Genomic DNA, 26921 nt, shown 5'->3' with positions numbered 1-26921 from the left:
TGCTGTTTTTCTTGTGCCTTTTGTTCTGGGAAATTTGCCCTAACTGCTTGTTTTATTAAATAACTGTCTATGTGGAGAAGATTCATCCTTTCTGTGGTTTGCCATGTGCCTTTGGCACTCTATCAGTTCTTACTATATCAGTATCAAATGCATGCTTTCAGTTGGTTCAGTATTTCAGTATCTGTTTCACAGAATTGTATTCCTTGGAACTGGGTTTGCTGCCTCTCAGAAGATCAGTTCAATCGTCCCCAGCTGCTGCCACCCCTTATTTGAACTATTTGTGCACAAGTCAGCACCCCTTCTTTCCTCTTTGCTTTTCTTGCTCTTTCTACCTAACGGTTTGTAATTAGGAAACATTAGCAGGCTCAGAGCAGCTTTCATACCTGAACATCAGTCATAATTGCACTCAGCAGTGCTCTTTTCTGGCTATTAATGTCACTTCTATGAAGTAATGAGGAACAAACCATCTTCAGGCACTTAAAACATCTTCTTTGTACAATAGAGGTATTTGAAGAATGGGAGCATAAAATACCCTGACTCGCATTCCCCTGACAGGAAAAGTGATCAACAAAGACAGGGACAGGTGCAGGAGGAAAAGATCAGTTATAAAGATGGTTGCTGGCTTAATAGGTTGGTTTAAACATGTCACAGAGGGCTAGATAGAAAGTGAATGACACTGCGCCAGACAAAATTGTCCTGTAGGGCAGTGGTGAGATCAGAGATTTATCAAAGGACTGATAACTTCTAATGCAAAAAGAAATAAACAGTTGACAATAATTTCATCTTTCCAGATCTCTCCCCTTCCTTTGGAGTCCCTTCCCTGGTATCAAAGAGTTTTTTTCTTTGTATGATGTAGACATGCCTAGGAAGCTGTGGTTCATTGCTGATGCCCCAATATTTGGTTGTTTTGCATTTGTTTTGGGTGTGACTTCTCTGCAGGAGTCAACATTATTCTCGTGGTGAAATATATGGGAAGAAAACAAAAACTACTATAGAAGATCCAAATAGATTTGAATGAAAAACTCCATTAGAAGAATACTGGATTCTGTGTTTTCCGTCATAATAGTTACATTAGACTAGGAGTCCCATCCAAAGTGGGGGGTAGGGAAGGGTTAGTGGGAGCAGAATGCCGTCGCGCTGGCACGTTTGCCCTGGGTGAACTGGCCACCCCACACACTCCACCTTACCCAGAAGTTCAGTCTGCAGCATGGCTGCGCTGGCATCCCACTTGAATGCCAGCAAGGAGAGGCTGGGCTAAGGCATTCCCAGAGGTAGGATGGAAGGCTGGTATCTACTGGGATTGATGGTTGTTCATGTGACGCCCTTGGGCTCACAACTGCCTTTTGGCAGAATAAGTCCATTCATCCCTATGGATCTTGTTGGTGATGGGGAGGTCCAGGACTTTCCCCTCCTCCCTGCACTACCAAAAAGCCCTTTGGAAGACAGCAGGGCAGTGCTCCTTTGGTGCTGTGGCCCACTGCCTCCGGGTTTGGGTGAGGCTGATTAAGGGATCTCATTTAACATGTGCTGAGAATGGTTTTTCTTGACCCGAGAGCTGTTTCCAGTTCAGATGCTGCTGAGCTAGATGACTCAGTTTCAAGTGCTTTAAAGGAAACTCTGGCACCACCAAATGATTTTATGAATTTTATTCTCTGTATGTTTTGTTTGAAGAGAGATGCATGTGTAGCAAGAAAACTGTAGCCACAGAGAGGGATCGTAGAACATTATCATTCTGTAAGAAGTGCCTTTCTGTACTAAGTGCACTATTTATGAAGTGCCCTTCTGTAAATAACTCTTTTCTAATTGACAAATTATTAGAAAACTTAGAGTAACCACCCAAATAAAAAGGATTATGGTAATACACACCAGTACAAGACAGTGCTATTGGGCTCAGTGCAAATACATTGTAAATATTGTTACATGCAGACAAACATAAAAATAATGAAAGCCTAAGGTTATTGCACTGTTAACAGAGATTCTTTCCTTAGTTTGATATGGAAAAAAACAAACTCATTCAGCAGTAATTTCCCAAATCAATAGGTTATATAATGAATTATGCTTCATGTGAATGAATCCTAGGAAAAAATGTACAGTGAACATATAAATTAGATTACAAAGCTGTACAGAATAGATGTATTCAAGATCACAAATGTAAAACATATTAAAATATAAAATAGTGTTGCTAATGGTTATGTATCTAAAATATTTATTGGTGTTGAATTATTAGCTCAGTGCTCTACTGATATAAGAGCAACTTACCAGGGGTCAAAGAAATATAAATAGAATTGTCAGTGTGTTATAGTTTCCAACCTTGTATTTGAGAGATGTTTTGTATATGATGTGATATTGTAAATGTTCTGCAGTAACTTCAAATAAATCTATTTTGTATAACTTTGTCACTAAACCACACAGTGTTTTAATAAGTTCATGCAAACCTGCACACGGTGGTTAAGGTTTTTTTTTATTTTTCTTCTAAGATATAAAATTATGAACCTAATCTGAAAGGGGGGGGGGGCTTGAATCCACCAGTAGAAACGGCATGGGCTTCCACCAGTGGAAATGCCCTGCTCAGGCCACTTACCCCAGCAGAGGGGTAAAACCACCAGCGTGTGGCCACTGGATGCCTTCCTTGACACTGGGATGTGGTGAAGAACACTGCATCAGCATCCCAGCACCCCTGCCAACACCGGCACAGCAGACAGTCTGGGTGCATGGCCAGGGGAAGAACCAATATTAGCCAGCTACGTCCCAGCCATTCACCAGTTTTTGCCAGTGGTGGAAAATCAGGTCTTACGTGATCCTTTTGGGTTACGTAAGTCCATTCAGCCCCACAGAGGCTTCTTGGTGGTGGGGAGCCTGTTAGTTTTGCAAGCCTCCCCCACTGCTGGGAAGGCTTTCTGGGAGGGTGGCACAATTGTGGTGCCACCCCCCACCTTTCTGTTTGGATGGGGCTGCCTGAGAGATTTCTGTCTCCCTGCCTCCACGTCCAGACCTTCTGAACAAAAAACAAAAGTTCTTAAGAAGCTAAACTACCCAACCATGGCCACACAGCTTGGAAACTCACAACAGCCTGAACAAAGGCTCATTGGGTGGTAACATTTCAGCATAAGCAATGGTAGCTGTAATTTACAGTGCTATGCTAAGCCGAATCACCTCCCTTTAAATCCGTTGACTTGGTGGATTTAGACTGAAGTATCCCATACTGTTGGAATAACAGTATATTTGGGGAGGGATTGGTTGCTACTAAACATTCTCCTGAAAGCTGAAGTACTCCCAGAGTTGTATTGTGGTATCTTATCTTTATATGATGAGATAGGTGCAGTTCCACCAGCATTAAGGACCAGGGAGGACTGGGAGTGGAAACCTGAGGCTCTGACTATCTAAAAAGCAGTGTGGGCAAGATCTATTTGGAGTGAAGATGGGGTAGAGGAGAGTGTCTTCATTAGTAGTGAGAGGTGCTCCACGCTTTCCCTGCCTGATACTTGCTTCCTGCCTCCCTTCTACCCACTGTTTTTTTCCAAGCTGCAGAAAACATATGCCCAGGAGTGCCAGCTTTGAAATGTAGCTGAAGGGAAGGGACAGATTAAGCATCTCTCCTCCATTTGTTTCACCTCCACTGTATTTGTTCCCTCCATCACTTTTAAAAAGATGTTCAGCAGAAACTCAGATTCAGTTTCAGTGAACACTCCTTTCCGTGTATGTGCCATTGCTCTGGTCAACTATCATAAATTCCTGGTCCACTCTAGTGTTTTATTGTTCTGGGGGAAAATACTATAAGTGACATGAAACAGACTTTTTTTGTTGTTGCTGTCTTAGAGAGAAAGGGAAATATGTAGTCAGCTGGACAGCAACGAGGTATGTGAATGCAGACAAAAAATAGAGCAGGTGGATAAAGAAATATGGTATCTAGCAGCAAACATATGGCATAATACACAGTCAGAGGCAGTGGAGGAAAAAAAGAAAGACTGAGATAGGAAAGATAGGAAGGCAGATGGATATTATGAGGAGAGGAGACAGGTAGCAAAAAAGAGAAAATAATGAGAAGCAGCTCCAAAAAACAGAAGTGAAAAGGAGCACTTTCTTTCCTTTCTCCAGACTTGCCTTGGATACATGCATGTTACCAACCTCACAACTAGCAGTCAGCACTAGGATCTACAGAGGCTTATGCCATGCTGCTTCTTTCTCCTTCTGTGGCCTTTCTCATCACCACCTCTCTTCCTAGCCTTTCCAAGTCTTTGCCAGTTCTGGGTACGTCATCTCTGCCATCTCCGTCTTTCTCATTTGCATCCTGTAGAAGGTGCCTGCTGCCACACTAAGCCCTCTGGATTGGTCAGTAAAAAGGATTCAGCAGCAGTGGCTTATGCAGTCTGTCCTTGTGGGTGCTGAGTAGGTAAGTGTGAGAAAGGAAGGGAGGAAATGACTGTTCCCCCCCCCCCCCAGTACTTTATTCCAGTGCTGTTGCCCTGTCCCCATTCTGTCTTTTCTGAAGGCAGTCATATTTGACTAGTGCCGTTGGGGATGTTGCCCCAATCCCGTAGTTCTGATGTTGAGGTATATTGCTACTTCAGTGGACTCTGAACTGGATCAAGGAGATTCATAGCAACTCTGGCCGGCAAAGAACCCAACCAGGGATTGGAGAGGAGACTACATGCAATTCATTTGCACTTGCTAGAACTGTATAGGTAGTTCCAGACAAATCCTAGAGAAGACCACCTCAGGCAATTCTTTACACAGAGTGGTGCTCAGAGAAACTAAGGACACAATTGGGAATTCCCAGTAATTACCTCACTGTGCTTTTTGCCTTAGCATGTTTCTTACTTTACTCCTAAACCATGCCCATTATTTAGAAGTAGTTATGTCCAATTTGAGTCCAAGAACTCCTCTCCCTTTCATACAGCTTAGACAGCCTCGTCCCTGCTTCTAACCTCTTTGTTCCCAGCCCCAGAAAGAGGAGAATCTTTACTACTTTCCCTTTAACAGGGGACAGAGTCCTTCTCCAAATTGTGCAAACAGTAATTAGCACTGTATTGTTGAAGGCTTTCATGGCCAGAATCAACTGGCTATTTTTGGTTTTCAGAGGTATGTCACGAAAATACCTTTTTGTTTCTCTCCATGACACAGCTACGGAGATGCCAGGCATAAATGTGGGTGTGATGTTAGAAGTAAAAACTACCAGACCACAGCCACACGGCCCAGAAAACCTCAAACAGCCAAATAATTAGCACTGTCTAGCCAACTTGATCTTCACCAATAGTGCTGGGTTTTTCATTACATTGCAGGAGGATTGGTATACCTCTCCCTTCTCCCTGCTGTTGCATCTGAGTGGGATAACTTGCCTATACTCTTGGTAGTCTTGATCAACTAATTCCTCTTTTTGATGCATTATGTGATTCCTCTTTAATAAACCTTAAACACATGGAGCTGCCTTATACCAAGTTAGTTTGTCAATCAACCATAGCCAGTATTGCCTACTCTGACTGGCAGTGGCTCTCCAGAGTCCCACCCAGAGGTCTTTCGCATCATCTCCTACTTGATCTTTTAAGTGGAGATGCCAGGGATTGAACCTGGAACCTTCTTCATGCCAAAAAGGTGTTCTATCATGTCGTCATGGCTGTTCCCTGAAACCTTATTTTGATTTTATGCTACTTGGACTCTTAATATATTTCTCTGACAGAACTTTAACACCCTGTCAGATATAATTATTGTTGGCATGTGGGTCACTGTGTTGAGTTGGTGTTTAGAGGTTGTTTCACCCTAGGAAGTGTGTAAGGGTAACACTTTTAGGTTTATTAGCTCATATCCTTGCCAGTATTAAAACTTAAGGCAACAGTTCTACAGTTAAGAGCAGAGTGGCAGTGGAGGAGGAATTGTTTCTCCACATTGGGTTTCTAATGCCATTTTGTGGGTAGCAGATCCTTTTTCGCATGTCTCTGGCTGACCATATGTGGTAATAGGCATTATTGTCAAGTCATGAATAGTGTGAAACTATGTCCTGAGCACATAATGCTGTTTCCACAGAGGCTGGTGCTTTGACATTAAGCCTACATTGTCATTCTTATGAGTTAATGTGTTATATCACATCTTCCTCACATTGCCATGGTACAATTACTGGTATAAAGAGGAATCAGGAGTTCAAGATATCGAGATTTAGAGTAGGCAAGCTGTTGAGTCCCTAATTTCCTAGCAATTATCACAATGAAATAAAGTAATTTTTACTGTCTCTCTCTCTCTCTCTCTCTCTCTCTCTCTCTCTCTCTCTCTCTCTCTCTCTCTCTCTATCTATCTATCTATCTATCTATCTATCTATCTATCTATCTATCTATCTATCTATCTATCTATCTATCTATCTATAAGAACATAAGAACATAAGAACATAAGAACATAAGAACAAGCCAGCTGGATCAGACCAAAGTCCATCTAGTCCAGCTCTCTGTAACTCGCAGTGGCCCACCAGGTGCCTTTGGGAGCTCACATGTAGGATGTGATAGATCACATGTAGGATCGATCGATCGATCGATCGATCGATCGATCGATCGATCGATATCTATCTATCTATCTATCTATCTATCTATCTATCTATCTATCTATCTATCTATCTATCTATCTATCTATCTATCTATCTATCTATCTATCTATCTATCTATCTATCTATCTATCTATCTATCTATCTATCTATCTATCTATCTATCTATCTATCTATCTATCTATCTATCTATCTATCTATCTATCTATCTATCTATCTATCTATCTATCTATCTATCTATCTATCTATCTATCTATGAGAAAGTGAGCATGAATGTAAGAAGCACCATAATACAGTTATGTAGTATGTGGTGAATTTATCCAATCCAAAATGACCTCAAATTATCCTTTTAAACTGGATTTAATCCTTCTAGCTCAGGGGTAGGGAACCTGCGGCTCTCCAGATGTTCAGGAACTACAATTCCCATCAGCCCCTACCAGCATGGCCAATTGGCCATGCTGAGTAGAAGGCTTGATGGGAGTATCTAATTTCTGGCTCCGCAAATCTATTCACTCAACTGAATCCGTATGTGAATAGGAAGCTAAAATTGTGCGTGGGTTTAAAGTACAAACTGCAGAGAAACATTTTTGAAAATATTTTCTGTTATTACACATACCACAGATTCTTCATGTTCATTATTTGATCATCTTTGCCTGGGGTGGGAATGGGTTGAAGTCAGGAGGGACATGCATCCTATGGGGTCATCTTGTCAGAAGTAGTTATTAATTATCTGGATAAGAAGGTCATCCTTTCCCTACATGACATTAATGATTGTAAAATGGCCTGGACTGCAGGAGGAATCTAATTGGACAGTAATGGCACCAGTAAAGCTACCTAAATAACTAAACCAAATCTGGTGTGTTCATAACAAGAAAGAAAACTGGTAAAAAGCCATTAATCAGTCAATACGATTTCTTACACTGTAGGCATGGAAAGCTCCAAAATAGGCTTTAAGACAGGACAGGTTGGTGACAGTGGGATGTCAAAAGATGCAGAAAACTTGGTTTTTCAAAATTACAGTCCTGTCTCCATCTTCCTAATAAAGAATAACCAAATGGCCTTGAAAGGAACAAAGGCAATTTGGGACACAGCGCAGAGTGTGACACTAAGGGACCATTTGTCAAATGACTAGCGTGAATGGTCACCCACTTTTTAAAAAAGAGGCTGCAGGTCAAACTACCTGTGATGCTGGAGTTCTATGAGTGAAACTCCAAGAGAAGTGAGGGACTTTATGTGGATTGTGGCTGCAGCCCTGGGGAAGAGAGTTTAACTTCCTCCATACCGTCTTCCTGATCACAGAGGCCTCCATGGACCACTTTTAAACCTGGTGAAGGAAAAATAGACTTCTGTTGTACCTGCCTTTTCTTATTATCAGGGCTTCAAATAGCTTGGGCAGAATGCAATTCTAACCAGGAACAGAACTACGTGGTTCTTGGTTCTTTTACTTCAGTAAAGCCTGACATTTAAAAGCCTTTTTCGTGGTCTCATGTTAAAACCACTATGTAGTTCATTCTTATTCATATTTACGCTGAAGAAAGTTTCACTGTATTCAGTGGGAATAACTCTCAGACAAGTGTGTATAGGAATGCAGCCATAATGAATGGAGATCTATTTTGAATGGAGATCTATTTCCAGTTTTTAAATTAAATTTATGTTGTATATCGGAGCTTTTTGCGTATTACGTCCTTTGCTTTCTATAATACTATTCGAAAATAATTCACATATTCAGCTTATGAAAATATATCTGATAGAAATAGGATAATTAGAAAATTTAGGGCATTTATGCATTCATGTTCTGCCTCGCAGCCAACTGAAACATTTCAAAAGAGATTTGTCAGAAGAGATTTGTCACATACTCAAGTTTGGATACTCCATGGTTATCTTTCCTATTGACTAACATTGCTAATTTGTCTGAATTGTTATCCATGGCTAAGTAGGAAGCAAACACCCAACATGAAAAGTACACATTGTAGCAAACTTCCTACCATTTCTGGAATACATGGGTAAATATAGATAAATAATAGTGTATTTGTTTGGGTGGCAAGATGTTTTTTAAAGCACTGCTATTATGGAGACACGCTCTAGTTGTCTCCCCTTCCCCCGCCCCATCCTGTTTGTGCTCTGAAGGACAGGGATGATAGACAGCATTTATTTGACGGCTTAGATAATGACATGTATGAACTGTTGGAATACTGACAGCTGAATAGTATGGCTGATATTGCCATGGTTACCAGCCAAGCTTTCCCTCAATTCTTCTTTTCCTTCAGATTTGTGTGTGTGTGTGTGTGTGTGTGTGTGTGTGTGTGTGTGTGTGTGTGTGTTATTGTTGTTGAATTGGCTTCTGGGATAGTGAGGGGGAGGGGAGCCAGGAGGTGGAACTGTCCATTATAGTCTTTTTAAATCTCCCAGCTGGAAGTGTTTTAAATCTCAACAGAGGCTGAGAAATCTCAACAGAGACTGTCTTAATCCCCAGCTCCCTGTGAATTATTTAAAGGGATCTTGTCGGAACAATGAATTTGTCACTGTTGCAGTGTCAACAGCAGAGGCAGATGTCGGAATGGCTCTGGGATTTTGCCACAGGTAGGAGCTGGTGCATTGGGGCAGGGAAAACATTTACAGGCCTTCCAGAAAGGGACTGCTGAAATCCATAGGGTTGGACAGATTGCTTCTTTGGAAACAAAAATGCTCTGCACCAGGGAAACACTTTCCTTTGCGCAGCGTGGTTTTCCACTCTCCTAGGGAGCCCGAGGTTGTGTCTCCATCTGTGGCTGTTCTGACACAGTCAAGGGAAGCAGTGCCTTCTGGCAGACTGTGACAGTTTAGAAGAAGAACATGTGGTACAAGCAAATACAGCGCAGCTGCTGTTCCTGTTACATCACTCTGCTGTTGGTGTTGTGCTCACCTGGATTCCAGATTGTGTGAGCTGGTTGTGTGTACGGTGCTTTGCACCATACTGGTTTCTTGGGAGGGATGCAAATTGCACATCTGCAACTGAACTATGAATTTGTACTGAAGAATCAGTTCTTCCATCATTTCAAAATCCAAGAGATAATACGAAAATAACCTTGTCCTTAATCCAGGTTTATTCCTTCTGCCTACCTTTCCAACTTTTGTTTTATCTTTCTCCTTTTTTTCTTTCTTCAGCCTTGTCATCTCCTTTTCAAAGCAAAAGTGCTTGCCATGTTACACTCTCCTAAACCCATCATCCCCCCCCCATCCTAATTTGTTTTTTTAGACAATCAATTCCCTGCCCTGCCCCCAGAAGCTGCCACCTATAAGAGCAGGCTGACTGTTGTTACCAGTATCATTTCTCCCTTCATCTGACCTTTCCCCCTTCAGCTTGTGCTTGATGAAGTCTCCTCCCAACTCTTCACCGTTAACTACGATTTCCAACATTTTTATTTGCCTTTCTTTTGTTCTGTAAGGTGGCCAGACATCTACAAATTGAACAGGTAAAATCTTCCTGATAACCTTAACTGCTAAATTTCTGGTGTTCAGTCGCCGTTCTGGGGGGAGATGTAGGGTCAGAAAGAATCCTTGGCCATTTGTATACTGGATGAAATTCCCCACTGCACCTATCTGCCTTGTAAACAATATCTTTGCTTCCCTTCCTTATTTTGGGTTGCATATTATATCTCTTCATAAAAAGACAAGTGGATCTGATATGGTATGAACCAATAGTGTTGTGGAGGTATGCATCTGTAAGAGTATGGAGGACATTCCTGTTGGACCATTGCAAGCACTACAAGTTGCTGCTTGTGGAACAGTCCCTGATTGCAACTGACATGGGGTAGACCAGCATGGAATATCCCTACTGTCTTGGTATGTTGTGGGATGGCATGACATCCCTAGGGATGTCTCTCTCCTCGGTCATATGTCCAAATTTGATATAATCTTGATTCAAGAAACATGAGCACAGATATTGTCTTTCTGAATGGTTATAAAGTTTATGTCTTAGAAAAAGGAGCCTCTCTGGAGAAAGGGGCATTGCCCTGTTGGCTTCCACAACGCTAAAATTATGTATCATGAGACTTTCTTCCCATAGGCATTTCGCTTCAGTAGTTGTTATTTATTAGCAGCATTTTCTTTGGATAATTATTAACATTTATCTACCCCCAGGCAAGCACAAAATCACAGATGAAGGGAAAATGTTCAGGACTGGAAAGGTATATGTAGGAATTAATAGTAGTCTTTTCTTCTGCTTTTATAATTGGTGGCAAATATAATGGTGCAGGATGCAATACAAACCATTTTGGGAGGGCGGGACTTCGCACAGGTCCCATCCCCAAAATGCGTCTGTCCCATTTTATTTCCCTTAACCTTGGATTTTGAAAAACCGTTAGACCAACAATCCTTTTACAAAATCTTGGTTGGAGCTGCTCCTGCGCAAATGGCCAGGCAGGAGGTGCGTTCCACCCTTCCACCACGCTGTTCACAATCAGGGAGAATCCTCCTGCTGTTGCCCTGTCGTTGCAGGGAGGCCCCTTTTCTTTCTTTCTTTTTTAATTGTGTGTTGCACACGCACAGTTACAAAGGTGCAGCCAATTGTATTGTGGAACAATCGGCATGACTGTGTGGGTTCATTTCTGTATGCCTGCATAACTACGCATGTGTTGTAGGAAATAAAAAGAGAGAGATGCGACTCAGCGTGAAGGCACAAAATCAACCTGGATTATTTCCATGGCCTCACATCACTGCCTTCACAGCACACATTCGAATGGGAAAAAGGCAAATGGGTTCCCTTATAACATCTGCAACACATTATACATTTGCTCTGCAGAACTGACCGTTGTGGGTGGACATTTTAATACTAGACTTGGTCCAGAGGATAATACTTTGCACTCCAGGCATAAGTCCTGGCCACTGATAATGAAATACATGTTATTGTGGTGCCTAATATTTCTGTACCACACATCAAGCCAACAGAAGAGAAGTTTAAGTAGCTTTATTTGCAAAGAAAGGGGAGCTGTTGTTACATGGGCGGACTCTGCCGAAACAACACATCCACAGTATATTTATTCCCTTCTCCCGGTTTTGCCACACCCTCTCCGTTCCCTCATTGGCTAAGGGTACTTGGAGTTACAGCTTTCTGATCCACCTATTTACATGTTGCTCCTTGATATGTTTTCCTCTCCCAAATTCTTCCTGTATGTTCATTATCGACACCCCTTATTCAATCTGGGACGTAAAAGTTAATATGCATTAGCTAATTACAAATGCCTCCTTTATGCAACCTCCTGCCCTTTGCTTGTGATTTATATCTACTCAGCTTTATGACTTTCGTTATAACTCATATACCTGTTTTTGCCTATATACTTCCTCTTTATCATTGCTCTTATCTTGTGGTTGGGACTTTCCACTCCATAATTCTGAACAAACATCTTTCTATCATCTGTTTTCATCTTGTGGTTGATAAACTCTTGAACACACATTATTCTGGTTGTGGTGGGTTTTCTGGGCTGTGTGGCCGTGGTCTGGTGGATCTTGTTCTTAATGTTTCACCTGCATCTGTGGCTGGCATCTTCAGCTTCCCTCTGTGATACACCTCTGAAGATGCCAGCTACAGATGCAGGCGAAACGTTAGGAACAAGATCCACCAGACCATGGCCACACAGTCCGCAAAACCCACCACAACCAGTTGAATCCAGCGTGAAAGCCTTTGACAATACACATTATTCTCTTTATCATCTTATCTTGTGGTTGGAAACTCTTGAACAAACATTAGTCTGTTAAGAACTTTTAACCCTTTTAGTTCCCACTCCTCTTACTCTAGTAGAAAACACATTTCTCTTATTTCACATTGTTCTTGTCCATCTCTCTAAAAACAAGAAATCTAATCTTGCTGGGCTCTATTTGTCACAGATGTCTATTCACCTCAATTTGCATATCTTAAATGGTTCATTCCCAAGTGATTATCCAGAAGAGTTCACTTCACTGGGCAGGGGGAAAGTGAGTGGTCACTGATTACATAATGTGTCAGGAAATCTTTCCCAGTTTATTGAGTCTTTACACAGTTTGATATTCACACAGTTTGATAGTGATCATCTTCTGCTTATATTGCAGCTTGAATTCCCAGCCCTATTTCTATGTATTGATGGGATATACCATTGCAATTTTGAAGGCAATGGTTAACTGGTCTGGGGCCTTCATATCTGAGGGACTGCCTTTTCCATTATGTCTCTCAAGAGTCCTTTGGTTGATGGGTAACAACTAACTGGTGATCCCTGGCCTGAAAGTTGTCCAGTTGTCCTCAACTAGTACCAGAGCTTTTTCAGGTCTGGCCCCAGTTTGGAGAATGTTCTGTCAAGTGAGACCTAGGCCCTGTGGGGCTTATTACAATTTTGCAGGGCCTGCAAGATGGAACTGTTCCATCAGACTTATGGCTGAGGGCTGTAGTGCTTTCTAACTAGCTGGCCTCCCTTTCACATCTCCCCATCCCATTTTCCTTTTCCCCTTGCTTTCCTTTCCCCCTTCCTTTCCCCCTTTTGTTTTCTTCTTCCCTCTCATGCCCTTTTCCTTAAAGATATGGATGTAGCATTTATTGGGGTTTCCTTGAGAATATTCCATCATCCTTGGATTGATTGAATGGTGCCATGATATTTATAGAATGTATTATTGTTGGTTTAAATGCTTATGACATAGACTGTTGTAAGTTGCCCTGAGCCAGTATAGGAAAGGGCAGCCTAGAAGTCAAATAAAATAAATTTAAATATAAAACAAATAGCCTGTGCATCTAGATAAGGCACTTATAGAATATTTTAAGTCTGACTGTCTTGATACAGCTAACCAGGCATTATCATCAGAGACAAAAAAAGAAAGCAAAAAAAAGAAATCTTGGACTCAACTCACACAAGTATTTAAGACTAAGAACTCTTCTCTTTTTTTGGAACATCATGTCTGAATGTCCTAGCAGGGGTCAATGATGTTGGACACTGTTATTCTCTGAGAATCCTGGGTAAGACATTATAAGGAACTCTGTGGCAATACTGATAATAATTACTATCCTCTTGATAAGCTTGTAGACGTGCCTGTACAACCTCCTGTTGACCCTTCTGAGGTGGTGAGCCTTACTGCTGAAGGCCCTGGGACATGATCTGATACCACCAGATCCCATGTTGATATCCCTGTTGGCAGCCATTCACAAATATGGAAAATTCCTAAGGACTGGAGTATAGCAATTATTGTCCCCATTTACAAGAAGAAAAACAGGGAAGATTCGTCAAATTATGAACCGATAAGCTTGCTCAGAACTATCAGTAAGCTTTACACAAGGCATCTTCAGTGGAATGTGTCCTCCACCTTTAAATGTAGCTCAGAAAAACTCCATCCTTGGCACCTGGAACAAATTCCAGGAGTGTAGTTTCCTTGGGACCATATATGTGTGGAAACTAAATTTCCCAGAGTTCCTGGTGCAGCAGTGGTTTGAGGCTGTGGGATTGGATGCAACACAACTGGGATTGGATGCAACACAACTGTGGGATTGGATGAAACACAAAAACCTGTTGGTGAAAGAACAAACTGGATTCAGAAAGCTGAATCACTAGATCAGTGTATGATTTTACAACATTTGGTCAGAAAATATTTCTGTAAGTTTACAGCCTCTTTATGCAGCCTTTATTGATTTAAAACCTGCTTTAGATTCCATTCCTAGAAGAAGTGGTGTTTCGATTTATACCTCGCCTTTCTCTCCTGTAAGGAGACTGAAGGCAACTGAGAACTCCTTTTGCTTCCTCTGCCCACAACAGATACCTTGTGAGGAATATTACGTGAGAGAGTTCAGGGAGAACTGTGGCTAGCCCAAGATCATCCAGCAGACTTGTGTAGGAGCTGGGAAACAAATCCAGTTCTCCTGATAAAATTCCACCACATGTGGAAGAGTGGGGAATCAAACCCAGTTCTGCAGATTAGAGTCCAGATAACCACTGCACCACGTTGGCTTTCCTAAAACTGCCCTGTAGAGGAAATTGTAATCATCATCTATTAATAGAAGATTTTTCTTCTGGATCTGCTTATTACTTGGCAACAAGACCATGTGGATAAGATGTCATCCTTTGCATCATCTCTCAGATTCAATAGTATCAGGAAAGGTGGCAAAACAAGGGAGAATCTGAGTTTGGAGGAGGCATACTCTAAGATCCCCCCCCCCCTTTACGTAAAGGATTCTAAAATTGTGGGGATGAATCCCTTTCTAATTTAAAGGGGGTGAATGACCTTAATTTGTTGACTCACCAGGATCCTTCAAATGGTGAGTAGTTTAGTTTCATCTTAAGAGGAATAAAAGCGTCAACACCGCTTAAAGATTTGGAAGGGATGAGAATTGGCCTTCAAGAACATGTATCAACATTCATATTTCATCCTTCCACCGGCTCATTTCAATTGTGAGGGCATCTAATGCGGGATTTACATCCAAATGTTCATCTGGGTACAGCTGTAATCTATCCAAATTGCACTATATTCAGTCACATTCACACCCAGATGCTTATCTGAATGTATTTTTTTCTCATCCACATCAGGAGAATCATTTGGAGGAGCACTGAAGTATACATTCCATTGACAGTAAGGCCATGCAGATAAAAACATCCACGCCAGAATGTATATTTGGATGCACACTCAATTTAAGATCACAGGCCATGATCCAGCAAATGCAAAATTGGGTCAGGGTGTGAAGGATTGAGGATGCAGAGGAAGAAGGAAAAAAATGATTTTTCCCTTACTTGCTTTTTCTCATTCTTTTTCTTCTTTGGGTGATGATATATGTGTGTATATAACAATAAGGAAATACATTGCTTTTTTTTTTTTAAGTATTCTCCTGTCCTTGTTTACTTTAATCCTCAGGGCATTGAGTTCGGGTACTTCTTTCAAACCACCTGGTGGTCCTTATGATTGAGCAGAGTTCTGAGCCCAGGCCTAAAGCTGCGCCTAAACCAGCTATAAATGAAATTCAAGTTATTATCAAAGGGATAAATTCAGACTGTAAAAATGTCACCTCTGCCAGTGTTTCTTTATGATTTGAAGAAAAACATGACGCAGCTCTGTCACAAGCTATACTTCAACAAAGCATTCTCAAATGAGTGACCAGTGGGGATTTTACCATTTTCTGTGCTCCCCTGCCCTCACCCCAGTCTCCTGCTGTAGTGCTGCAGCCTGGATATACAATGGGTTCCTCTATAGCTGCCTTTTCAGGATCATATAACAGATTTACAGTGTAGTTCTAAAAAGAGTTGCACCTTCCAAGTCCACTGAAGTCACTAGGCTTAGAAGGTTGAAACGTTGCTTAGGATGTCACTGTTAGAATTCTGGTCACGGGACTCCAGCATTGCTTGCATTTTGGCCCTAAGCTACACTGTAAAAATGGACTGGTATCTGAGTGATGATAAAAATTTATAATATCTAAGTTTGAGAGGAAGCACTGAACTCTCCAAATTTATCTGTGATAGCAAAACGTTCTCATTTTAGACATGATCAACTTCAGTACTTGTATTAAAATGTACTTCTTAAAGTCTGCATTGAAATTATGGGGAATTTTTCTGACAGTGGGTTCTGTCTGCATGTGAACTACTTGTCCTTCATTCCACAGAAGTATACATAGGAGTCCAGATGAGCTTCTCTGTTTTCAGAGAGATTGGGAAGACATATCCTGATCTCAGATATCCATCCAGAAACATTATTTCTATTATTCTTACAATCCTCTTTTATTTCAGTGGGCCATTATTGTCATTATCTTTGATCTGTCACTTGGAAAAACTACAACTCCCTTTATAAGCATATCACAGTTATAAGAGAGGCTGTGCCACTTGTAAATGTTTTAAGACCAGATTTTGGAATTTAAAGAGAGGTCAGTGCAGATCAGAGCCAAGACAAAAAAGAATGATGGCAGCCATGCTGTAAATGCAACACAGTTCTTTGCTATCTACTGTTTTTCCCCACCATGTCTCAAACCAAGGTTGGGATATGGTTGTCCCTTCCGCATAGGCATAGCTGCCACAGGGGCATCCGGAGACAAATGCCCCGGGCACCCCATGGGAATCACATGGGGGTGGAAAAATTGCCCCCACACTTCCAGGAAGGAGGAGGGACGTGGCTGGGCCTCAACACGACATGCCAAGCCAAGGCCTGCATTGGAGAATGATGGGGAGGGGTGCACCATTTTGCCCCAGGTGCCATTTTTCCTCCCTACGCCACTGCCCTTCAGCCAATCAATCCCTTTTGCATTCCCTCCAAATTGACTAAAAACTTGGATAATCTCATCTGAAACCATTTGAATTATGGTTTTCTGAAAGTTAATGAATGTTATCAAATTTCAAAGTGAACCAAGTTAAACTTAGGCTTTTGGAAAGTTCTGTGCTCAAGATCGAAAAGGTGAAACTTGGGGACTTATTGGTAAATTATAAATTAATTAGTTCCCAGGTCCAGATGACTTATATCCAACTGTTCTAGAAGTTCTTAGATTGCACTGTAGCAAAAAACAAAAAACAAAAATCCAAGATGGGGATTATTAGGAAAAAAGTGACAGTACTGGTCAGTATCATAACACTGTTATATAAATGACTGGGCAGTGCCATACTTAGAATACTGGGTATAGTTCCGGATGGCTTATCTCAAGAATAGAACTGGGAAAGATTAAAACAAAGCAACTGATATTCCTGTTGATCACTAACAAAAGTATTGTGAGCTGAGGAAGATTAATATGGGGAAAAAGATGAAAGAGCATGTCAGGGGCAGTTGCTGCAACCAGGCCCACGGAAGAACTCCGCCCCCAGACGAGCTCCCAGCTGGGGAGACAGCAGAGCCAGGCAATCCCCAATGGCCACCCTCCACCTGACTCACCGGGTGATTTCATGGGCCTGCAGGCCGAGGGTGGGAGGAGAAGCCATGCCGGGACCAAGGTAGGAGGCAGAGCTGCGGAGAGAACCCGCTGTGCCGATGTGAATGCCAGCGAGCCCACCCAGCCTCCGCCCACCAGAGAACACCTGAGCCCCAGCCAGCAGAGTGGGGCACAGACTAAGAGGGAGAGGGTGGGGCTCAGTAGGGCCCAGGGAGGGAACCGTGGCAGCCAAGCCAATTGGGTCCGAGCCCTGGGGAGGGATAAAAGGGAGGAAGGGAGGGCAGGAAGGGGAGGCGAGTAGAAAAGTACTGAGCAGGGGGCAGGGGAGGTACAGAGCAGAAGAGGAAAGAGAGAAGCAGAGAGTTTAGAGGAGGCAGTGAGCCAGAGGCGGCAGCAAGGCACACCCCTTAGGGAAGGGACAGGGTAGGCCTAGTACAGTGGTGGCGAACCTTTGGCACTCCAGATGTTATGGACTACAATTCCCATCAGCCCCTGCCAGCATGGCCAAGTCCTTATATATCCCATAGTTTTACTCAGCAAATAAATTATACCTTTCACTCTGGGTTCAAAAGATATGGTGATGCAAAATAGCTTTGAGACAGGTGGCAACATTTTGATGGTGGATAAATGCTTTCTAATAGTACAGTTCTGCAGGACATTTCTAGTTTCTTTCTTTCAACTGCACAACATAACTGTGTATAAATCAGTTATTAAAGGGGCTGGAATAATGAATGACCTTACGACAAATGCACTTTTTGAGAACCATGATAATGTGCATAAATGTCCCTGGATATAAAATTTATATTGTTATCCATATAAGCAGCAATAGCTGCTGATAATGTAATGGTTATCATCAGATGTAAGCAAACAGCTGATAGGTGGCTAGATATACAGTCTAGTAAGATTTTTGCTGCTGATCAGCATCTTTTGCCAGAGTTACAAGGTAATGGTGAAATACTGAAGCAAATCTAGTGCAGAGGCGTAGCTAGGGAAAATCTGAGTTTTGCGCGCGCGCCCTCATGTTCGTTTGTGTTTTTTGTATTTTTTTTAGTGTTTTTTCAGTTTTTGGCCTGCAGGAGGCACAGTGTTTAGGATAGCAGCACCAAAATTTCAGGGTATCTTTAGGAGACTCTCCTGATGATACCACCCAGGTTTGGTAAAGTTTGGTCCAAAGTTATATACTCTCAAAGGTGTAGCCCCCATCTCATATTAGCTCCTATTGGAAACAATGGGGGATGGGGCACCCCCTTTGGGAGTCCATAACTTTGCCCCCCCCTGAACCAAACCTCACCAAACCTGGGTGGCATCATCAGGAGAGTCTCCTAAAGATACCCTGGATTTTTGGTGCAGCTAGCCTAAAAACTGCACCCTCTGCAGGCCAAAGACTGGAAAAAACACAAACCTAAATTTTTGTGCGCGCCCCAGGCGTGTGCCTGGTGCAACACCCTCCCCTGGCCCCCTTGTAGTTTTGCCTCTGATCTAGTGTGACTGTTTTAACAGTCCAATCCAGAGTGGGGTTGGGGGGAATCGTCTTGTGGAGACGATGTGGGCCTGCACTGGTAGATTTGCCCTTCCCGAGACTCTTACCCCAGTGGAGGGACAAACATGGTGGCAGGCAAACAGCATGTTCCTCTGGGATGCATGGGCACAGTGCTGGATGCTGTGTCAGTGTTCCTGTGCTGCAGTGTTCCTGTGTCAGAGGCAGTCCTGAGGTGGAGTGGATGTTAACTTCCACCCTGACTTTGCAGTAAGTTATGTTGCAACCCAGGATTTGAACCTATGCCACCCTTTTGGGGGGGGGGGTCCGTTAAGCCCTATAGAGGACTTTGCAAGGGTAGGTGGTTTTGGGGGGGAGAGTTCTGCCTCTCTGCACCACTAGAAAGCCCTCTGGATGTGGTTGCCTGGGGCTGTGGATTGGGTGCCCATGCAATAATAAGAACTTGAATTTTTCTAAAACCAACCTGAAGTTGCAGATGTATGGCACACTGAAGTATATGCTAATCTCCTGCTGCCTTGCCACCACATTAACTTCAGTGCATGTACATGACAGCCCAACATTTTACACCGTACAGTTTTGCTTACATATGTAATACTCTCATCTCCATAAAAAAATATTAAAATCTTGCCTGATAACGTGCTACGATACAACCATTAATTCATGCTTCAGTGGCACTGGAGCACCTTGGAATTATACATCACATCCAGAGCAGTACTTAAAGGCTGCTGCATGAATAATGCTGTTGCAAACAGCCTGTAAACACAGAACAATTTGAACAGCTTATAAATTGGGCTGTGATACTCTAATGCTGTTGCAAGCCCAGGCACACTTTCTGCCTGCCTCTTAATTGTCACAGTGGCCAATGTTATATTAATGCCCTTTCATTAATCTGCCTGCATATCAGCATACTCTCTCTTGTCAGTTTTGATGGATGTGCTGCTCATAAAAGTGAGGAATAGAAAGCCCCGCCTGAAGCAAGTTTTCTTGAATTCTTTTTTTTCCTATTCCTCAAACCACATGTGGACCACAATTTAAGTCACTCTTTCCTCTTCCTACATGTGGTTGTACAGATGACCTTCCCCTTCCACCTAGTTCAGCATCACATAACACCTACTAAATATCACCATTAGCTGAACCTTGTAATACTCAAAAGACATTGTATTTTAGCATGTTAGCAGTTGTAGACAAGGACCGACTTTTTTGTTGGCATAGTACATAACATACAGAACTTCCACTGTCCTTTTTGAAACTAGCTTATAGTTTAAAACTCTTAAGGTATGCATTTTCCCCCAAAAAGCTATCACCTGAGTAAAGCAGATTATACCTTCTTCCTTTTGAAATATACTAGTTTGGATAATTTTACTTTAGTCTGCAGGTGCAAAACAGAATACCTTAAAAATTATCAGCTTTTATGGATGGGAACTCAATTTGTCAGAGATGCTGCCAGATATATCACTAGTTTGGATAATTTTACCTTTGTCTACAGCTGTGAAACAGAATACCTCAAAAATTATCAGCTTTTATGGATGGGAACTCAATTTATCAGAGATATGTTATCTTCTTCTGGTAAATATATACCATGTTCAATTTTTCAAAATCACTATCTTATCTTTAGAATCATTCAGAAAACAGCTTATGAACATAAAAACCAGCAAACAAATGTAAATATTGAAAAAAACCCCCAGAATAAAGCATCACAGCAAAAGCATCACAGCCCATTATTTGCCAGAAGCATGCTGAGACAAAAAGCTTCACAAAGGTCCTAGGATTAAAATAAAACAAAGTTTCCAAAGAGCAGTTGTAGTGACCACAATTTTTATAAACATATGAAGTGGTCTTAAGACAGTTCCTAGGAAAACTTTAGAATTGCACATGGGTGGCTGGTAAATTTTGAAGCGGGTAGTGCTATAGTGGACCTGTGCAAATATTCAGTTGTGTGCTTCTTGTGCATAGCATATGGTGCTAAATACACTTGTATTTTGTGTGTGTGTGTGTGTGTGTGTGTGTGTGTGTGAATGCACACAGACATTTTTGAACATATTCTTCCTACCAGAACATCAAAACCATTCCTATTTCATCTGAAGCATGACATTTTTCAAGTAGAGTACCATTTTACTCTTGACTATTTACCTGTATTCACTTTGTATTTAATTGAAGCTCTGGGTGTTCCACTATACTTTAGGTACTTTGGGCATTGAATTAGGATAGTATGTGTGGAACCCACAGAGACTTGCAGGGGGCACCTAATTTACCTATATCCCCTCCCCACACTATTTCCTAGTTTCTACCCTTCCTTTCTCCTCTCCTCTCTATTTTATCTTCACAACAACCCTGTGAGGTAAATTATGCTGATACTGAGTGACTGGCCTAAGTTTACCCATTCATGGCCTGAGAAATCAAAAGAGCCCTAAAAAGAGTCCTGCCCCCTGCCCCACCTGAGCCTTTTACCAGCAGAAATCAAAGTTTGAAGGCTGACAATATTGTTGTGGTTTCTTAGGCCCCTTCTGCCCATGCAGAATAATGCACTTTCGATCCATTTTCAATGTACTTTGAAGCTGGATTTTACTGTACAGAATAGCAAAATCCACTTTCAAGCAATTGTTTGAAATTGAATGTGCATTATTCTGCATGCGTGGAAGGGGCCTTAGCAATCTGCACAATGGCCATTGACAGTTCAGAAGTAATTCATTTTTTAAAGCTACAGACATTACTTCGATCACTTGCGACAGGTTAAGCCCCCAATGTATTTTTTCAGGTTATTTTTTTTTTTTGCAAACTTGTGACTTTCTCAGGTTGTAGAAAAATGTGACTTGTTTTTTCATGATCCCAGGGCCCATATTTAAATATCCATAGATGGGGACTTGTTGAGAATGTATGAAAATAATCCACCTCTAGAACAAAATGAATCTGAATGGTTTTCTGATAGCTGTAAGAAATTTTCTGGTTGACATGGCTGATTCTTTCAATGCCCTGTTTGATCTGTTTTCAGCTAAAAATTAGGAAAAACTTTCTTAGAGCAGTTCTTTAGTGGAACAGGTGGTGGACTCTTTTTCTTTGGAAATTTTTAAGCAGAGGTTAGATGGCCATCTAAAAACAGTGCTGATTCTATGAACTTAGATCATGAGAGGTAGGGTAGGAAGGGTTGCATCAATGCTTAGCTCTTATGGCCCTTTCTTACCTGCTCAGGGAAATGCCCATCACCACTTTGGGGTCAGGAAGCAATTTTCCTCCAGGCCAGATTGGTAAGGGATCCTGGAGGATTTGGGGTGTGTGTGTGTCATTTTCTGGGCATGGAGGTCATTGGGGGTATGGGTGAGGAGGTAGATGTTAATTCCCTGCATTATCCTGGGGATTGGACTAGATGACCCTGGAGGACCCGTCCAACTCTATCATTCTGTGATCTCTGGAATGAGGAAGTGACCCAGGTGATTTACAAACCAGGGTTTGCTAGTCTGTAACTGTTGCTCATTGAGTGCTGTTCTGTGCAGACACACATGGGACTGCGCGTGTGCATGCCACTTGTGGAGATGAAGATTCTGAAGCTTTTTGGTGCTTTATAGATATAGATAATTATTATAAAGATGGCAGCAACTGGCTTTTTGGCACTACTTTCTGCATCTTTTCCTGTCTGTATTTATACATGTGTGCCTGTATTTAATCTTACAAGTGAAGAGTACGCTTCATGCATCTTATGAAGTGAACTTCATCATGTCCATCAACATTTATGTTACAATAAACCTGTTCTTTTTAAAGTGTCACAAAATGGTCTGCTTTTTGCTTTTGCGTTTTAATAAAACAAGTTAAGTCATGCTTAAGCATGAACTAGGGGTAGAGTGCGGCCCCGACAATCTGCTGGTTATTTCAGTCAGTGAACTTTCAATTTATTTTGATTTATTTAAACAAATATAAAAGAATACAATGTTACAATCCATGTCCCCCAGTTTTTCCTTCCTGATGCTCTTTTCTCCCAATTTTTCATGCATATATACTGAAACTGCTATCTTAACTGAGTTGCACCCTTCTAAGCCTACTGACTTCAGTGGATTTTGAGGGGTGCAACTCTTCTTAGTACAGAAAAAACTCCATCTCCTAAAAAATGTCTGTTGCTAAAGCTTCTGCAGCCTTTTTGTTGCAATATCGTTTCTGTCCATCCTTCCATATTTGCCTAATAAACAGCAATTTGCAATTCTAAGGGAAGAGAACATTTTCCTAATTAAGGAGCATCATTTCTTGTGAAAACTACCTACAATTTTGGGTTATAGCTTCTTTCTTTTGTTTAAGAAATAAATATCCTATAATTTCAAAAGAATTATTGAATCATTAGCTAGATTTCAGTAATTTGTATTGGGCCATTTGGTAATTTACATTTGGTAATTTACAATTCTGGGTTAAAAGGGTATTTGCCAGCTCTGCATTCAAAAGGGAGTTTTAGGAAAATGCCAGATTTTAAAATGGCTTTGCGAATTGGGGTGTTAAACAGGTCAAACTACCAGAAGAGCAGAAATGTACTGATTTTATCACTGCCACAGAATCTTGAGGAACTGAGATACAGTGTAGCCTCAGGATGCTGATTAGAATATATGTGCAAACCATGGTTGCACGTGTATCACTAAGCTGGTTCCAAACAAGTATTTTGTGTATGTGTGTATATGAGTGTGACTGTATGTATGTGTGACACTGAACCAAGAGCTTTGATTTTATTTTTTGTTGGCTGATTCCATACTGTTGAGCGTTGTTTCAGACCCTAGGATTAGAGATGTCTCTTATATTTCCAGAACTTGTAAAGTAGAGCACACTGATTATCCAAGTCTGTCTGTCCTTGCCAACTTGTAATGATTAATGACTCCATGACTAAAATGCTCTTCTAGTGTCTGATGATCTCCATTATTTTTAATTTCTTGACCCTCCTCTTTTTATTTGTTCCATACAGTGGGAAGAAGTCAGTGGCTATGATGAGAACCTCAACACAATCCGTACTTACCAGGTGTGCAATGTTTTTGAACCCAACCAGAATAACTGGCTTCTCACCACTTTTATAAACCGACGGGGCGCACACCGCATTTACACAGAGATGCGCTTCACTGTGCGGGACTGTAGCAGCCTTCCCAATGTCCCTGGCTCTTGTAAGGAAACCTTCAACCTGTATTATTATGAAACAGACTCTGTCATTGCTACCAAGAAGTCAGCCTTCTGGACAGAGGCCCCCTACCTCAAAGTGGACACTATTGCTGCAGATGAGAGCTTCTCTCAGGTGGACTTTGGTGGTAGACTGATGAAAGTGAACACGGAGGTGCGGAGCTTTGGACCTCTCAATCGCAATGGCTTTTACCTTGCCTTTCAGGATTATGGGGCATGCATGTCGCTGCTGTCAGTAAGGGTCTTCTTTAAGAAATGCCCTAGTGTGGTGCAAAACTTTGCCATTTTCCCAGAGACCATGACAGGAGCGGAAAGTACTTCTTTGGTGATTGCGCGAGGTACATGCATTCCCAATGCTGAGGAGGTGGATGTGCCCATTAAATTGTACTGCAATGGAGATGGGGAATGGATGGTTCCCATTGGCCGCTGTACCTGCAAGGCTGGATATGAGCCTGAGAACAATGTGGCCTGCAAAGGTAAGATAATGATTTGCTCAAATATTGTTTGATGGTCTGATTATTTTATCAACCTGTTCAGAATGGAATAGGAGCATGGGTGCTCTTTAAAAAGCTGCATTTAAACCAGTTTCTTCCAGTAACAAGTTTAGAACATTGAATAATCATTAACACAAACTTTGTCACTTTATGAATTATTTGGAAACCTACAAGTTTTTATGTCATCTCTGAAAGTTGGAGCTCCAAGTTAGGTCCTTGACAACTGTTCTTGCTGAGTCAAGGATTGCTAAGCGCTGGTGTCTAGTTGCATGGGCCTTAACCCCAATCAGGCAGCCCATTGGGATCCTCCTTAACAAATGAATATAGAGATGACTATGGTTTTCTTGTGCCTGCTGTGTGCTCAGATCCACTGAATATATTTTGCCTTCGATTATGATGTCAACGTATCAGTGCCAAAGTAGAAAGTCCCATTTGTTATATCTGTATCCCATGACTGAAATTCCTGATAGGGCCATCAAGAGCCTCAGCAAATGACAGTTCTTCTCCCTGTGTCCTTGGAAAATTTATGGTCCAGTGTGATTGGTCAGCATACTAAGTCATGTTTGCAGAATGGTAGTAGCTTAACTTACACTTCTTTGGAATTTTGGCAGTATTCTTTTCTGCCTTTTTTCATTTTTGCTTGGAAAATACTTTGGAGGACTCACTTGATTAGCATTGCATTTGTGAAAGAGCTTTGGGGAAAGCAAATGGAACCGTTACTATCTTCATGCAAACCAGTATGTATACATTCATATATATATTTGTTTGCATCTGTAGAGCTCAAACATGGTCCTTGCTCAGCTCAAACCAGGTCTGAAATCACTGTCTCCGTTTTGCCAGGTCTGAATCACGCAAAGTCAGTCTAAGTCTCAGAGTGGCCCATATCCAATGAGGCTGTTGTGAAATATGAGCATCCTGTTTCCAGGAAGGCTCTTCTGGCCATTTCATATGCACAGCAGGACTGTGAAACACTTGGGTAATTATTTTATAAATGTTCTTTTGTTTCTTGCTCAGTGAAAACAGGAAGAGAGCCCATCTATTCCTCTCTGTAAATGTGGAGCCCAGATAATAGGCTTGTAGATTACTGTGAGCTTCCCTTTATAAATGGTGGGTACTTTAGATAAACTATAATGAGTGATTATGCATTACTGTTCTGAAAGGGATGGCTCTGCCACAATGCATGCATTGAACCTTGGAAGCTGTTCCAGGAGTTATCTTCTCCAGACTGAATAAGCAACTGGGAAGGATAAGAGTGAAAGTAAGTACTAAAGGTAGAACAAAGCAGACATATTTTCCTCCATGGGTGGCTTTGCCAAGAAGCTGCTGTACAGCTTTAGGGAGGCAGTAAAACATGGAACATACCAGAAAAGGGTCAACATCTGACTAACATTGTGGGACTTGACTGTTGCAGGTGCAATGCCACACAGCAGGGAATTTTAATTGAGGAATGAGGTGAAATGTGTATGGAAACAACCATGTATAATATAGTCATCTCTAAAAACGCATGGGAATGTACAAATCTGAAGATGTTCTTTTCTCCCACTGCAGCCTGAAATGGCCTCTGAAATGTTGCTCATGACAGACATCCTTCACCCTGAAAATTCATGAGGGGGGGCATTGGAGACCTAGAGCAGAAAGAGGGAATCAGCAAAAATTGTCCCCCTTCTGTTAGCAGGAATTGTCCAGAGGGTCCAAACCTTTTCTCCCAACAGCAATCAGCTAGGTGTCCCTGGGAAGCTCATAAAACAGGTCTGAAAGGAGAGATCCATTCCCTATTAATTGTCCCTTATATCTGGTGATCAGAAAACTCAGCAGATTATATTTACATGGAACTCCGAGCTGTCTAAAGAGAGGGTATTTCCCCATTTGCAGAGGTTCAATTTACCCTTAACAACAGATTTCCTATCTGATTTTAAAAGAAAAGTGAAGCTATTTTATACTACAGAAGCATCAGCCATGCTTTATTAGTATTTAATAATTGAAGTGCAAGATCCCTGGCAAGATAAAGTGCAGTGAATAAAAACCAGTAAAATAATAGTGACAACTCTGTCTATATCCTATGCAATGTAAAATGGCCATAAAAGACATAAGAGATAATTGATTGCCACATCATACTCACCATCTAGTGGCATCATGAGCAGGTGCTGAATTAAATTGAAAGCAAATTATAACACACAAAGATTAAATAGGAATAATCAAGAGGAGCAAAAGCTCTCAGTTGAGAGGTCTGGTATGAATACCTGCTGTGTGTTGTCTGTTGAAATTCATTGCTGTTGCGTGGTATAAAGTTTTTTTTTTAAAGAAGACTTTTCCATCAGAATGTCTACCCCACCCCCTTCTATCTGCCAGAATTCCACAGGCTTTCTATCTCATATGCCATTGCTAGATTTTTAAGCAGAGTTGTTGAAGGCAGTATTTTAGGAGAACCATGGACACAGATTACTA

The 26921-nt window shown here is 41.6% G+C and overlaps 1 protein-coding gene across 4 annotated transcripts in view; it reads left to right on the top strand.

The window, feature by feature from the left end:
* EPHB1 (EPH receptor B1) overlaps nucleotides 1-26921 on the top strand; it is a 387492-nt gene that overhangs the window by 121993 nt on the left and 238578 nt on the right. For all 4 annotated transcript variants that reach the window (XM_048506774.1, XM_048506776.1, XM_048506775.1 and 1 more), the window contains exon 3: nucleotides 23777-24458. In XM_048506774.1, coding sequence (XP_048362731.1) covers nucleotides 23777-24458 — 682 coding nt within the window. The remainder of the gene's footprint in view (nucleotides 1-23776; nucleotides 24459-26921) is intronic.

This window comes from Sphaerodactylus townsendi, linkage group LG08 (assembly GCF_021028975.2).
Source record: "Sphaerodactylus townsendi isolate TG3544 linkage group LG08, MPM_Stown_v2.3, whole genome shotgun sequence".
Taxonomy (NCBI): domain Eukaryota; kingdom Metazoa; phylum Chordata; class Lepidosauria; order Squamata; family Sphaerodactylidae; genus Sphaerodactylus; species Sphaerodactylus townsendi.
Note: the sequence above shows the minus strand (reverse complement) of the source record. Positions and strands in the feature narration are given on the sequence as shown.